This window comes from Anolis carolinensis, chromosome 4 (genome assembly GCF_035594765.1).
Source record: "Anolis carolinensis isolate JA03-04 chromosome 4, rAnoCar3.1.pri, whole genome shotgun sequence".
NCBI classification, from domain to species: domain Eukaryota; kingdom Metazoa; phylum Chordata; class Lepidosauria; order Squamata; family Dactyloidae; genus Anolis; species Anolis carolinensis.
Window position 1 is genome coordinate 214116427 of NC_085844.1, and position 15035 is coordinate 214131461.

The following is a 15035-nucleotide window of genomic DNA, read 5'->3' on the forward strand; positions in this document are numbered from 1 at the left end:
AAACTAAACTGTATCATACTGTATATGAAAATGCAAATATAAAAATGTATAAAAAATAAAGGCCAAAATCCAATGATGTTAATAACTAGAAGGCATAATCTACTGGAGCCAGCTGTACACAAAATTTGATTCAGAGAACCCTCTGAAGCATATGGTTAGTGTCACAGAGATCTGCAAGAAGGGAGGAACATTATTCTGGATGTTCACTACTTGGATTACTTATTCAGTTAAAAAGAGGAAATTAGAAAGTATTATCTCGTCATTTTGGAAACCTTTCATGATTCCTTAGAATATATTTGTGATATTTAAAAAGGTAAAGGTTTTCCCCTGACATTAAGTCTAGTCGTGTCAGACTCTGGGGGTTGGTGCTCATCTCCATTTCTAAGCCGAAGAGCTGGCATCGTCCATAGATGCCTCCAATGTCATGTGGCTGGCATAACTGCACGGAGCACTGTTACTTTCCTGCAGAAGCAGTACCTACTCATATTTGCATGTTTTTGAACTGCTAGGTTGGCAGAAGCTGGGGCAAACAGGAAGAGCTCACCCTGCTTCCTGGATTTGAACCGCCAACCTTTCAGTCAGCAAGTTCAGCAGCTCAGTGGTTTATCCTGCTGAGCCACTGGTATTTATCTCCTACTTTATGTACATTTACATTTTCTGATTCCCCTCTTTTAAAAAATGTAAAGGGATATTTAATTTTAGCTACTTAAGAATCATTAAACTGTTTTTCAATCCAAAATGTTTCAAGGCAGCCAACCACAAAATAAAAACAAATTATACCAGACATATTTAAATAAAATATGCACAAAAAGAAGTACTGTATCCCTTATATTAGATCCATAATGGACTTTCAGTGCTAGATCAAAGCACCACGTGAGTTCAGCAATTACTGCCAATTTGCCCATACACCATCATACTATGATGTTCCTGTAACTGAAAGGAGTGGCTTTTAAGGGAGATAAAACAGGGAGGAAGGGACTGGAAAAATTATTCCAGCAGGAATTTCTTAAAGCCCATTTTCTGGAGTTTGCAGAATTCTTCAAAGATGGTAAAAACCAATGGTATCTCTGGTGACCAGCCACCCCTGGCCACCACTGCTATTTCCCTGCCCCGGGCATTCAAAAAGTCCAGAAGCAAAGCTACGACAGAGAGAATAGTGGGAGTCAGTGCTTCTTTGATAAGAGCTAAGGTACAATGATCACAGTAACTATGCATAAGTCAACCCAGTTTTTGGGGGCTGATATTCTGACTAAAATGTCTAGACTTATACATGAGTATATAATGTAACCAATACACTGAGGTGGGGAAGTCCAGAAACTAGCACTCTAATTTCATTTCACACCAAGAAAAGCAATGCTGGAACTCTTTCAAAATTTAAAGTGATACTCAGTTATAAAGACACATACTATTTTTTTTAATCTACCAGTTGGATCCAAAGCTTCTCATCTGCTCACAGAAGATACTGCTCACAACATTCAAACCTTTCCAGTGGACTTGCGCTTAGCACTCAGGAATAATAGTTAGCATAGTTCCATTTGCACCAGAAGTGAAGGAAAGCAGGTGATCTTTCTTCTTTCCACCTGCACCCCATGTGCATACCAAAAGGCCTAAAAAACTCTCCAGCACACAAGAATGGTACAAGGGGATGCCATGAGAACTGGTGAAAAATGTGCCCCTGCCTATTCTCCCCAGAAAAAAAAACTTTCACTGATTCTCTGTGCCATCTGTGAAATCTGGATCAAAACCTTTTTTAATCTTTCCAATAAAGCAGGAATATCCAAATTATTGAAGTAATTCAAACTACTCAAGAATTAGACAAAACTTTAAAATAAGAGAAGAAAACATCATTTTCCTCAACTGGTCATTTCTCCCCAAATCAAAATGTTTATTAGCCTTTCAACAAAGGTAGTCTGCTGTTCAAACAGACGATTAAAATAGATAGCATGAATATTCAAAAACACAGTTTTATTAACAGGAGGCTTAGTAATTTTAACAGTGTATACAATCATGTCATTTTCCAGGAATGCACCATCTCTGTTCCTGTCAAAACAGTTTCAAATCCATGAATTACAAAATGTGTAATACAGCCACCTCTTCATTGCAACACCTTCACAGTCCTTCAAACAATTACGGTACTGCCAAATCCTCTCATGTCACATGAAGAGATTTTTTAGTATCCATCTTACACACTGGGTTAACAGAACGGTTGCCACTTGTATTTATGTATTATGCCAGGCTATGAACATCAAATCTTCCATCATAGAAAACTTAAATGGATACCATTTTTCATTAAATGGGAACACAGTATCTCAAAAATTGTTCAATTTACAATGATATTGGGGTACCAGATAATTCATCAAATCATCTTGTTTATGAAAATCTAATCATGAACAGTCAAAAATTCTACTTTGATTTTCTGTATCAGTTCATGTTCATTCCATCCTAAGAGAACTAAGAAGGTCAAAATTCTACACAAAATTTAGAACTGGAAAGACCTTAAGAAATCAAAATGGGTTGGGAGATGTTTTCAAAGCTTTAATTCTTTAAGCGATCCACAGCAATAATTCACAAGGTTTCATGAAGTCATAATAACACAAACGATCGTTAACATTAACACTTCGCATCAATCCCTTGCTTTCAATTAAAACCAAGAGGTTTCATAAGAATGTGGTTCAAAAGGATACACAACATAGAGTGTACAAAAACCAAGCAATGAGCATCATATCCCAACTGTAACATACAATCCTAACAAATCCATCTAATCAAACAGCAATATTTTCAAGTTGTGGCATTGTATGGCACCTCCGTGTATTCAATTTTTAGTATACAGTTAATAAAGATTCAGAATAATAAACAAGGTTACCTACACTTGTGGCAAAAATCTTATTCTATACAATCAGTTGCAATAAGAACTAAAATTATTCCATAAAATCCTGGAATTTAACAGAATGTTCTGTTCATATATAGAAAAACTGCCTAAATGTTTCTTAATGTACATAATTTCACTGTCCATACACCAAGTATCTTTGAGGGAAAAGGTACATAAACAATCTGTATACTTAGACTTTATTTAGATGCAAAGTAAAATCAGGATTTTGAAACAAAATAACTGACATGTAAACAAATAAATCCAGTCAGCTTTTAACCAACTCTAGAAATAGCTACTGACTATTTTACATTGGCTTGCAATACCACTCACTAAGAGATCACTAGCATCATCATGAAAAATTTCCTTCTCCAACATTTCATAAAACCAATCTAGCCACCATGATGAACATTTCATGGTCAATTCAACATCAGCAAACCACTTCTATTGATGAGAATCCTTCTCCATGTATTTGTACTTTCAGAACAACTGCACATTTACCTATGCAGTGATTGTTCTGTACACAGTTAAACCAGGATTCTCAGTCTTATCAAAACAATGTGAAATTTAAACAATTTACAGATCCTAACTGGAGCTACTAGAAAACAGTCTGAATGCAGAAATCACAGCACTGGTATCTATTCTACAACATCTTATATACCACCTACCCTAGAACAAGTTTCACTTTTCTTGAGCCTATTGGTCTATCATTCAGATCAACAACAGCTGCCATTGCTTCATCACGAGATTCAAATGCAACCATTGCTTCACCTGTGGTCATACCTTTTTCATTATATTTTAAGCACACTGAACCTGGAATTACCTGATAGCCATAGAAAAAATCCAAAATTTCATCCACTGATACAGTAAAGGGCATATTCTGAACTTTAATAACAGTTGGTCCTGGCTTACCAGAACCAGCTCCAAACCCAGGTGGACCTGCAATATGTAGGTTGCCAGGGCCAGGGCCAGGGCCAGGGCCAGGGCCAGGGCCAAGTCCAGGGCCAGATCCAGGGCCAAGTCCAGGGCCAGATCCAGGGCCAGATCCAGGGCCAGATCCAGGTCCAGGTCCAGGTCCAGGCACAAATCCTGGAGGCCCACTTAAGTGTCCAGGCCCACCACTTAGATTTGGAGGTCCACTACCAAAAGTAGGAGGACCGGTTATATTACCAGGGCCATTACCAAAGTTCTGAGGGCCACCTCCAAAACCAGGTGGCCCAGTTAAATTACTAGGCCCACCTGGGAATCGTGGGACATCTATTCCTGAACCAGGCAAACCCGGCAAACCACTATTTCCAATAGGTGGCATTCCTGGTCTAGAATCACCAAAGCCACCTCCTCCTATACCTGGTGGTGGAATAGGGGGTCCGAACGCATTTGACCCACTGAAATTACTGGGAAAGTGAAAGGGTGGACCACTGCTTGTATCCTTTGAACTACTACCTATGAAAGAATGTTCATCCCCACCAGCGTTCTGTACTCCTGGCACTACTGTACTCCCTGGCAATGGCATTTTAAAGATTTTTTTCCCTAGAGTAGGAGGGTTTCTTTCAATTTCTTTCATTTCTTCAAACGAAATTAACCTTAGCACAACATCCCTGCCATTCAGTTTCTTTCGATGTAGGCGCTCTGACTTACGAGCATCTTCTTCAGTTTTTAACTGGACCAATGCTTGTCCTAAGCCTTGGCCATTGGTATCAACAAGGATCTGGATAGAGTTTTCGTCTACTGCGAGACCTTCCAGAAACTGAATAATTTCCATTTTGGTAATGTTGTAGGGAATATTGGATATACGTGCACATAATTTAGGCGGGCCCATCTCCCCTTCTGTATTTATCATGATCTCTCGCTGATCATAGTTGAAACTTTGCAGTCTTTTCCGAATCATCTCTATCTTTTCCAGCATAGCCTTTTTAGTTATGGGATGAACTTGAATAAAACGGTTTCCTATGTATTGTTTATGATGACATAAAGCTGCTTTATAATCAGCTTCATTTCTGAATTCAACAAAACCTTCACCAAGTGCTTTTCCATTCGGTCCATAAGCTATGTAAATACTATCTTCCACAATATCTAGCTTTTTAAAAAAATCGATTACATGTTTGTTCTCAGATTCAAAAGGAAGACCTTTTAAATAAACACAGAAGCCCTGATCATGTGGCGATCTGGACCTTGACCTTTTCTGACCATTGGGAGATTTAGACATAGAGAGAGTCTGAGGAGAAGGATGGTTTTGTCCAGAAGGACCCATGGTTTGCTTGAATGTTATGTGGCCTCCTGCAGTCACCCACTGTCTCTCTGTTGCAGGACTAACTTCAACATAGCGCTGAATCATGAGCATCCTGTTTCGTTTCAAGGCCTCAAATGTATCAGGAGGAGAGCAAAATTTAACGAATCCATTTCCATTATTTCGTCCCACATGATCTTTCAAAATATGCACTGCATCAACACGAAGTCCGTGGAAAAAATCTTTGACATCTGATTCTGTTGCTGAAAATGGCATTCCATGGATACTGACATACAGGTCATCTGGATTAATAGGAAGTGGTTTTACACCACTCTGAGAATTGATCTGAATAGCATTTATGGGATTCATGAACATTGGATTCATGTTACTGCTCAGATTCATGCCTGTTCCAGAACCATTCATTCCAGTAGGCAAAGGTGCCACAGGTGGTGGATTCATAGGAGGCATTCCTGATAATGGAGGCAAAGGTGTCATAGGTGGCACAGGAGGTACAGGAGGTATTGGGGGAACAGGTGGCACAGGAGGCAGTGTAGGTACGGGAGGTGGAACGGGCATAGGAGGAATCGAAGGCATTGGGGGCAATGATGGTATAGCTGGAATAGGAGGTATTGGTGGAGGTGGTATAGTATTCATTGGAGATGCTGTACTAGGTACAGTAGAGCTAAATGTGGGACTTCCAAAAGTAGGACCGAGATTGGGAGGTGCCGTTCCCATACTTGCAGTGGAGAATGTTGGTATGTTTTTGTTACTTTCATGAACGGAAGTAGCTGCAGTAACTACACCAGGAGAGGGGCTGTTAAAATTAGGAACTGTAGTAGGAAGAGTGACCCTGCTACTTATTCCAGAACTAGGTGGTGGCCCAGATCTGCTAGCATTTGCTGGCGGCATATCTAGATTGGCTGTTTCAAAGCGCCTGCGACTGAGTTCAATCATATTTTGCATTTCAGTTTTACTGCTTAGCAGTAGTGTTACTTTAGACCCTTTAATGGCACCACCTGTTCGCATCATACCAAGCCTTGCATCTTCATCAGTGGCAAAGACGATGAAAGCCTCACCCAGCTCACCCCCTACTATATGCACGCCCCCATCAGGAATGGTCAATCCAGAGAAGAAGTGGCGAATGTCCATAGTCCCCGCCACAATTGGGAGACCTTGTAAGCGGATGACCACAGCCATGCTGCGCTGAAACACACACACCTGCAGATGAGAAAAGGCAACGGCTAGGTCAGACTATTTGATACCATACGCTTAACCTACATATGTTTAAATATGCCTGAAGATCTTGAATAAAGATTCTAAAAGTAAATCTGTGGCATTTTCTACAAAGTATATTAGAAGATTATGGAAATTTTTCCATTCAGTTTCAGTATGAAACATTAAAGACTATTAGCTTCATGAAATTAGTCATAACTGGTACAAAAATATATTGAAAGAACACAGAGCTTCAAGAATGACAATTGTAATATTAAATAAACAAAAATCTTCAATTTAGCTCATATGTTACACAACACCCTACATTTTAGAAGCTTACTTCAACATTTTACATTTGAAAATTCTTAGGCATTAATATCACAATGTAAGGTATTTGGAAACTTCTATTCCTTGCCTCTTCTTGATTCCTATTCCTAGTACCTCATACATTTTGTAAATCCATTAACTCCATCTTAAAATCCTCTAAACTGAGCAGCTGAACTGATGTTTCTATAGTAAAGTTTAGAATTTCTAGACAATGTAGAAAGAGGAACTCTTTAGATGTCAGCCAGAAATTATTAATACAGCCTAGACATCCTTGTAAAACCAGTTTTTCTAATTTTCCAGATAATGTTAAAATTCAGTCGGGTGTGTTTCTGACCCACCTATGTAACAATGCTTCAGCTGTGTCTAGATTAAAAGGGCTGGACTCTCTAAGGGAAAGGACATAACTAAAAAAAGGAAGAAAATGTTCTTACAACCATTCATCAGATTGAAGCTAACAAGGAGCATTTTACCTCTACAAAAGCATGAAAATTTGTGTTTGAAACATCAGAAGTTGTTAAAGCAATTAAATGTGAAAAGAACCTTATGGTTGCAGAGAAAGCTACAAAATGAATTTAAGCTGAGACAGTGACGCAGCCAACGAATACATTTTCTAATTATAAAACAAGACAGGAAATATATATGGTGCAATGTTGTTTAGATTCTGGTAACAAACGAGTTAAATTACCTAAGTGAACTCCAATGAATATGAGAAGCTTCTGCTTCTTGGCAGGGGGTTGGACTGGATGCCCATAAGGTCTCTTCCAACTCTATTATTCCATTATTCTAAGTCATCCACAAATTACATTATGAAAATAGGCATGAGTTTTTCAAATGGAAGCTGAGGAGTCTATGACATAATAGGTCCTCTACTGTATATACAATGAACCTGCATGGTGTTTCTGGAGTTCTCGCACTAAAGATCTTGCACTGAATTCCCAGAAATACAAACAGTACTGTTGAAAACGTTTTATTAACGCTGACAATCTTTTCTTAAGGTGGGTCATTTCATTTCATTAATGGCAAGACTGATGATAACTACATAAAGCAATTACAAATGCAATCCTTATGACTATATACATCATAGTGTGGAATATTTATGCTTCATATGATTTTCTATAATAAATAGTTAGCATGACAAATAGTCCTGCCAAATATATTCTATGCTAAGTGGCATTCTTATCTTGTTTTAATAATGTTAATAGTTTTAATTCTACTATAATGTTGATACTTTTGTATATTGTAACTATATTGTAATCACTGTAATTCTAAGTGACCTTGAGTATCAATCTTGGGGGCCAAATAGCGTATAAGTAAAGTGAATAAATATCAGTAACATCAATGACAACAAATACAGAACTGGATTAGTAATTACTGGAATTGATATTTAATTTATGGCAAACTATTAATATATTACTATTAAATAAGGAATGCGTTTAATTTGTGTTCTTGTATAATAGTAATATTTAATATTTATTGTACTGTAATGGAGTACTCAGTTTATTATCATATATACCTATGTATTATTTTGAAAAACGGTCACCAATTCTGGGTTTTTCCCCAATTTTGCATATAAAACCAGAATTATGTAAAGCATGTAGAAGTGAATGGAAAATGAATTTACAATAATTCTTTATATAAATACAAATGCATTACAAGGCCTAAAAGGCAATTGAGTGCATATATGTATTTGACAGAGAATCCAAATACAAGTTTAGTTGTAATGTCGACAGCAAAAATCAAACAGGCACTTCTCAGTAGAATAGTTTGATTAAAAAAGCCAAAGCAATTCTGTACAATGAGCAAAGGGTCTGTAAGTAATGTTATCTAGTAACACAGGTGTTACAGAAGTACAAAAACATATTTTAAGTATGATTTAAACATTCCATCAAATGTTTGAAAGCCCACATTTGTTACTGAAGAATTTACAGGTTTAAGACTCATCACAAAGCTCATTGTCCAGTTTGCAATTTGGTTTACGTTATACCACATACTTCACTAATGGGCTGGATTTATGGTGGCCCACTATTGTAGCATTTCCAGCGGGTAACTATTTGGCAAAAATCTCAAGATGGGTCCTCCAAATGTATGTTTTGACTAAAGGAAGGTGGCAGATCCGAAAACAAGATTGTGAGTATCAATGTTTCAAAAAAAAAAATCATTTGCATTTCCAGTCATTTCTATTCAGTGAATCAGTAAAAACATGCTACATTCAGAACCTACTCTGCAACCATAAGCAGTCATGAGATAACCGTATATATCATTTTGTACTCCTTTTGAATCTCCATAAGCACGAAGATAAACCTTAGAAGCTGGATCCATGTTTCTCCACAGAAGAAATTATGGGAGAACATTGAGGAATAGGATGTTTTCTAACTTGGTATCACAACTCTGGAAGGGAGTTTTGAGAGAAACTCATTTGGATCCATCTTTAATTGCTTTTATATGAATGAAATCTATTTCAACGTAACTTTCATTTCTAATTTGAATTAAGTGTTCACTCTATGTTGTGCTGTTGCTTTTTAATTACTAATGTTTTAAATTTTGATAACACTTCTTTTAAATATAAGAGTGCAGTAAAACAATTTCCAAATATAGAGAAAAATGGAAAATAAAATCTTTTTCAATCTATATTCAGCAAGCACAAAAGACTGAATACCTCAACATAACATGACTTTGCTTGAAGAAAGTCATATGACTCTTTTTAAAGACAAAGCATAATGGCATGTACAATCTAACACTTACAACCATTTTTAAAATTACATAAAAGGCTAATTAGCACATTACCAGTTTTCCAGATTGTAGGTATGACTGCAATATCTGCATTTCTTAATCTAAATAGAGATCCAAATATTGTTGCAAATTATGTTTTTTGTATCAGAAAAAAGTGACAATGTGGTCTCGTGGTTTGAGTGTTGAACTAGAACTCTGGAGATAGGGGTTCAAATCCTCATTTAGCCATGGAAACCCACTGGCTGACCTTGAGCAAGTCACATTTTCTCAGCCTCTGAGGCAGGCAAAGATAAATCCAATTTAAACAAATCTGTGATAGATTCACTTTTCAATCACCATAAGTCAGAAATGATTTGAAAGCACAAAGCAGCAGCAACAGTATCATCAACAAAAAGCATATTTGGTAGTCATTTCTGGCTAAAAGTCAGAGGTACAAATATAATAAATGTGAATCCAAGCAACAAAGGGGAGACAATTTTGCTAAAAAGAACCGACTAAGTAAGAATGGAATTCATAGGTAAGCCCTGGAAAAGCCTATTTTAAAAGTTTACATGGCTACTTTTAACAACTACATGACAACTGCTATATGCTGGCATTATAATAGAAATTTTAAAATCACTGCATGACAAAAGCCAAAAAAAATCTGTCCACAAAAATGTTTACAAAAATAATCACAACTGGTCCAAACATGAAAAAATCACTATATAATTTAGTCATTTAAACTTCTAGAACAAATTTATTTATTAAAACAGACTCTATTATCTAAGCATAAATATATCTTCAGAGTCTCTTACCTGCAAGAAGAGGTGTTTTTTTTTTCCTTAACAAGTAGCAGAAGCCAAGTCAATCCTGTGGGCAACCAATTAAAACCAACTTTTAGACTGAAATAAAGAATAAATGGAGGCAAAAATCAATGCAGGGAACAGACAACTGGAGTCAACAGTCCACAATGAACTGTGTATTATGAAAGTTTGGGCCCATGACCATAATAGGGCACTCCAACACATGGCAACCACCAATTTAAAGAATGTGTAAGACGTTTATCTCTTTCACTGCACCACATACTTTAATAACAGAAATCACAGTTTTATTTTGAACCAAAACATCCTCAAAATGAAAATAAATACAAGTGTAAAAGCCACAAAACATACATTCATTAGATAAGTTCTCCTTTTAATAGTACTCTCTAGGTAGTATTTGTTTCAGAAAGAGAGTTCATTTACTTTTCTTCTATTTGAAAAAGAATAGAAAGTTTTTTTTACAAGGCAACTTCTATAATTCTACACAGCTTGTTAAGTGAAGATGCACTTTATAGAACCAGACACATTCATTAACTGCTATCACATTTGCTGAAATCAAATTAAACTCCATATAATTTGCAACACACTTCTATTTATTTTACTATGATAATGTTTGACACATCATTTAATTTTAGAGTTACAAAAGCCACTGGTGTGATCCAATACAGGCCACAAAGAGGACAATCTAACTCTGAGCACTGGATCAATCAATATTTCATAATCAGCATGTTTATACATAAGAACCTCAATACACAGAATTCTAATGTCATCTGAGAATCCGAACTTACAGTCCTAACATTATTTTGATTTAGAGAAAAGTAACAAAAAACAAGGAATTACGTCCCCCTGAACAACTTGATACACAATGTCATATTTGTACCTCACCCTAATTCTTTTTGATTGTTACTAGACTTAATTTAAACAAAGCACTTGCTGACCCACAGCAGCCAACTAATCATTTATCAAAACAAAGCTTCCAAAACAGAACCCACCAATCATCATCACAAAAAGTAAATATTCCCACAAGAATTTTTGTCAAAACGTTAGTCTGAACAAATGTGTATAACTAAAAATCTGACTGGTTCTAAATTAATCAGCTTCAAAAAGCAACTCACAGTAAACATGTCATTTGCACAGTAATTTACTGACATTTTTCAGTAGGTCTCAAATCTCTTACAACATTTTGTTTAACTGAAGACCATTAACTTGGTGAACAATTTTGGCCCAATTCTAAAGATTACTTACTTCATTTCCATTTGACTCACAGATTTTCTACACAGACATTACAAAAGAAATGGCAGGAGCCTGGAATAAGCTGTCAACACAGTTTTCTCCACATCGCTATAGTCTGTGTTTCATACTGCATGGATGATTCCAAATAATATATTAAGGAACGGAGGCACAAATCAAAGCCATTTGAAAAAATAGACTAATATACACACTCAGGCTTTCTGCAATGTTCATTTATTTCTGGTCTTGACCACTAATTGAGGCAACGTTTTTCAAACATGTTTGAATTCTGAAACCTGTATCAACATGCTATGAAGACTAGGATAACATCCTAGGATGAATGAAATGCACAGCATATGCAGCTACAGAAAGTAACATCTCAATGTAATCTTCAGCACACTGGTTACTGTTGAACAAATGCTATTAAGACCACAAGTAAACTGTTCACACGTTCACTCTCCCCACAAGGAGAGAAAGGACTGGGAAGATGAGCTTCATTATGAGAATTCACAATGGAAGAGCCAAGAAGATAGGAATACAGTAATAAAAACTTTGCCTATTAAAAAACCATTTGAAAGTACTTACACCAATATGCTTAGTCATTCTACAATTAGCCAATTAATGTCATCTATGCATTTCTGTGATAGCATTGTTTCAAATAAATTTCTATCCTGCAAAATAGAATGTCAATCTTTACAGCAGAACAGAAGCTATTCAAATAAAGTGCAAAAGAGACCTGTATGTTAAAGGCAATTGTCACAAGACACTAAATTCTGGGGAATTAGCCAAGGTTCAAACCTAGCCGCACCATATTGTTTTCCTCATTTAATTCAATATACTAATCCATTCCACAGTATTTAAAGAACTGAGCTAAGCAGGTAAACCAAGTCAAGCCAAACGTGCTCTTTTAAGCCTTTTCCTTCCAACACACCACCAAAACCAGCTTCGCAAACATCACTTCATGTCACCGCTTTTAATTTTTGCAACCAAGAGGCTTAGAAACTTCAGATTTTGCATTTACACCGTAACACAATTCGACGCTGGAGTTATTCGCATTTTTTTTAAACCAAACACAAGCCAACATTTTTTAAAAGTATAAAGATAAACAGCCATTCTAAAACATCACAATCCATCACAGCACATGGGCGAAACTTAATTCGATGTGAACGCCAGAGAATCGGGGCGTAAACGTTGCAGCTCAAGACGATGCCGAAATCTCAGCAGCAGCCCAGCCATTTTGGTTTCTCTGAAGAGAACACGCTGGGCTTCAAAGCGCTCTAATCTCCCTCGAGTAGGAGGCCTACACCATCCTCTGTTTTTCTCCCAGCGGAGCATCACCGCAAAACCCCGGTCAATGAAGCCCTGGCTTCGTTAATTCCGCCTGGGGAAGGATCCTCCGATACTCACCTACACGCACACCTCACAAAAGGAGGGGGCTACAAACGCGCCGGGCCCACAAGCGGCCCAGCCACGCTACACCTCCTCACGGAGCCCACATTCCTCTGGACGGAGTTTCCCTCAGGCCTAGTTCCCGCCCTCCCGCCTGCCTTTGTGTGGGAAGAGGCCTGCGCCGGGCACGTCCTCCCCAGGAGCCGGAGGGCCGGCCGCGGCAGCCTCTGGGTTCTTACCGAGCGGCCTGTACGGGGGAGGAAAGGGGTTAGAAAGAGAGGGACTCGCCGCCACACAGGCCCCGCTCCCCGCGCTGAGCCCAGCGCCTGCCACCGCGCAGCGCCACAAAATGGCCGCCCGCCTGCGCCGCCTCCGGGCCCCTGCCTTCCGCCGCTGAGGAAGGGGCGTGGCCTGCGAGGGGGCGTGGTAAGGTTTGCCTGTCTCCGACTACTAGGCCCTAAATCTTATCCAGGCATGGGCAAACTTGGGCCCTCCGGCTGTTTTGGACTTCAACTCCCACAATTGCTAACAGCCTATGGGCTGTTAGGAATTGTGGGAGTTGAAGTCCAAAGCCTATGGGCTGTTAGGAATTGTGGGAGTTGAAGTCCAAAACAGCCGGAGGGCCCAAGTTGGCCCATGCCTGAAACTCTATTGAAAACAAATATTAAAAGAGCATTTAATAAGTGTTTGTATGTATCTACAGTAGAGTCTTATGCAACATAAACGGGCCGGCAAAACGTTGGATAAACGAACATGTTGGATAATAAGGAGGGATTAAGGAAAAGCCTATTAAACGTCAAATTAAGTTATGATTTTACAAATTAAGCACCAAAACATGTTTTACAACAAGTCTGCCACTTGTTTGGGAGCGTGGCAGCACTTGTGTTGTTGTTGGGCATGTTATCCCGCTGCGCATTGCTGCCTAGAGAAACAGCTGTGGATCCGGGCGGGAGGCCAACTACCTTGGATAATACAGAACGTTGGCTGAGCGAAGGTTGGATAAGCGAGACTCTTATGGTACATTTATCTCCTGGGGTCACTTAAAAGCAAAGATCATTCTTGTGCTGGAACTGTATAAATTCCAATTCCTTTTGTTAGGGTGCCGCATTCACAGCTTGACAATAGCCATTTTTCTGTTTGTCTAGGACGGAGTTTAAGAAAACCCTTCCTGGTTTGTATCAGTAAGTTTGCCCGCCCCTTTGCCTGGGGAAAGGGAGCCATTTTAGATTAGAGTTATTACCACCAAGGAATCTTGGAAGCAAGACATGTCTATAGTTGATCACAGCAAGCTATTTAACCTCAGCAGACAGAGAACCAAAACCAAGGTCACCACAACATCTGTTATAGAACTCCAATATGCCGATGACAACGTAGTCTGTGCGCACTCAGAAGAAGACCTACAAGCCACTCTAAACACCTTCACAGAAGCATACAAGAAGCTCAGCCTCTCATTGAACATCGAGAAAACCAAAGTGCTCTTCCAACAGGCACCAGCTAATCCCTCTGCAATGCCAGGAATACAGCTTAATGGTGTAATGTTAGAAAACGCTGACCATTTCCACTACCTTGGCAGCCACCTCTCCACAAAAGTCAACATTGACACTGAAATACAACACCGCCTGAACTCAGCGAGTGCAGCATTTTTCCGTATGAAGCAGAGAGTGTTTGACGATCGGGACATCCGTAGAGATATCAAGGTGCTCGTTTATAAAGCCATTGTCCTCCCAACCCTGCTCTACGCCTGTGAAACATGGACGGTATACAGACGTCACACTCAACTCCTGGAGCTTTCCATCAGCGTTGCCTCAGAAAAATCCTGCAAATCTCTTGGGAAGACAGGCGGACAAATGTCAGTGTGCTTGAGGAAGCAAAGACCACCAGCATTGAAGTGATGCTCCTACGCCATCAACTCCGCTGGACTTGCCACATTGTCCAAATGCCCGATCACTGTCTCCCAAAGCAGTTACTCTACTCCGAACTCTAGAACAGGAAACGTAATGTTGGTGGGCAGGAAAAGAGATTTAAAGATGGGCTTAAAGCCAACCTTAAAAACTGTGACATAGACACTGAGAACTGGGAAGCCCTGGCCCCTTGAGCGCTCTAATTGCAGGTCAGCTGTGAGCAGCAGTGCTGTGGAGTTCGAAGAGGCGCGAATGGAGGGTTTAAGGAAGAAATGTGCCAAGAGGAAGGCCCCTCAAGCCAACCCTGACCGAGACCGCCTTCCACCTGGAAACCGATGTCCTCACTGCGGGAG

General features: G+C 38.9%; 1 protein-coding gene across 16 annotated transcripts in view; it reads right to left on the reverse strand.

The window, feature by feature from the left end:
- The window catches only part of rbm12 (RNA binding motif protein 12), a 58121-nt gene extending 44946 nt beyond the window's left edge, over positions 1–13175 (reverse strand). For 2 of the 16 annotated variants that reach the window (XM_008109950.3, XM_008109948.3), the window contains exons 1-2: positions 13021–13172; positions 10157–10243 (exon numbers count right to left, since the gene is read on the reverse strand). Coding sequence is in view for 7 of the 16 variants with exons in the window: in XM_008109947.3 (XP_008108154.2) it covers positions 3531–6290 (2760 nt within the window). In the remaining 9 variants the exon portion in view is untranslated. Of the gene's footprint in view, positions 1–1861; positions 6312–10156; positions 10244–12799; positions 12999–13020 lie in introns of those variants that run through there. The other 14 variants (XM_008109952.3, XM_062978757.1, XM_062978758.1 and 11 more) reach the window with 12 other exon arrangements.
- Between the last annotated feature and the right edge of the window lie 1860 nt (positions 13176–15035).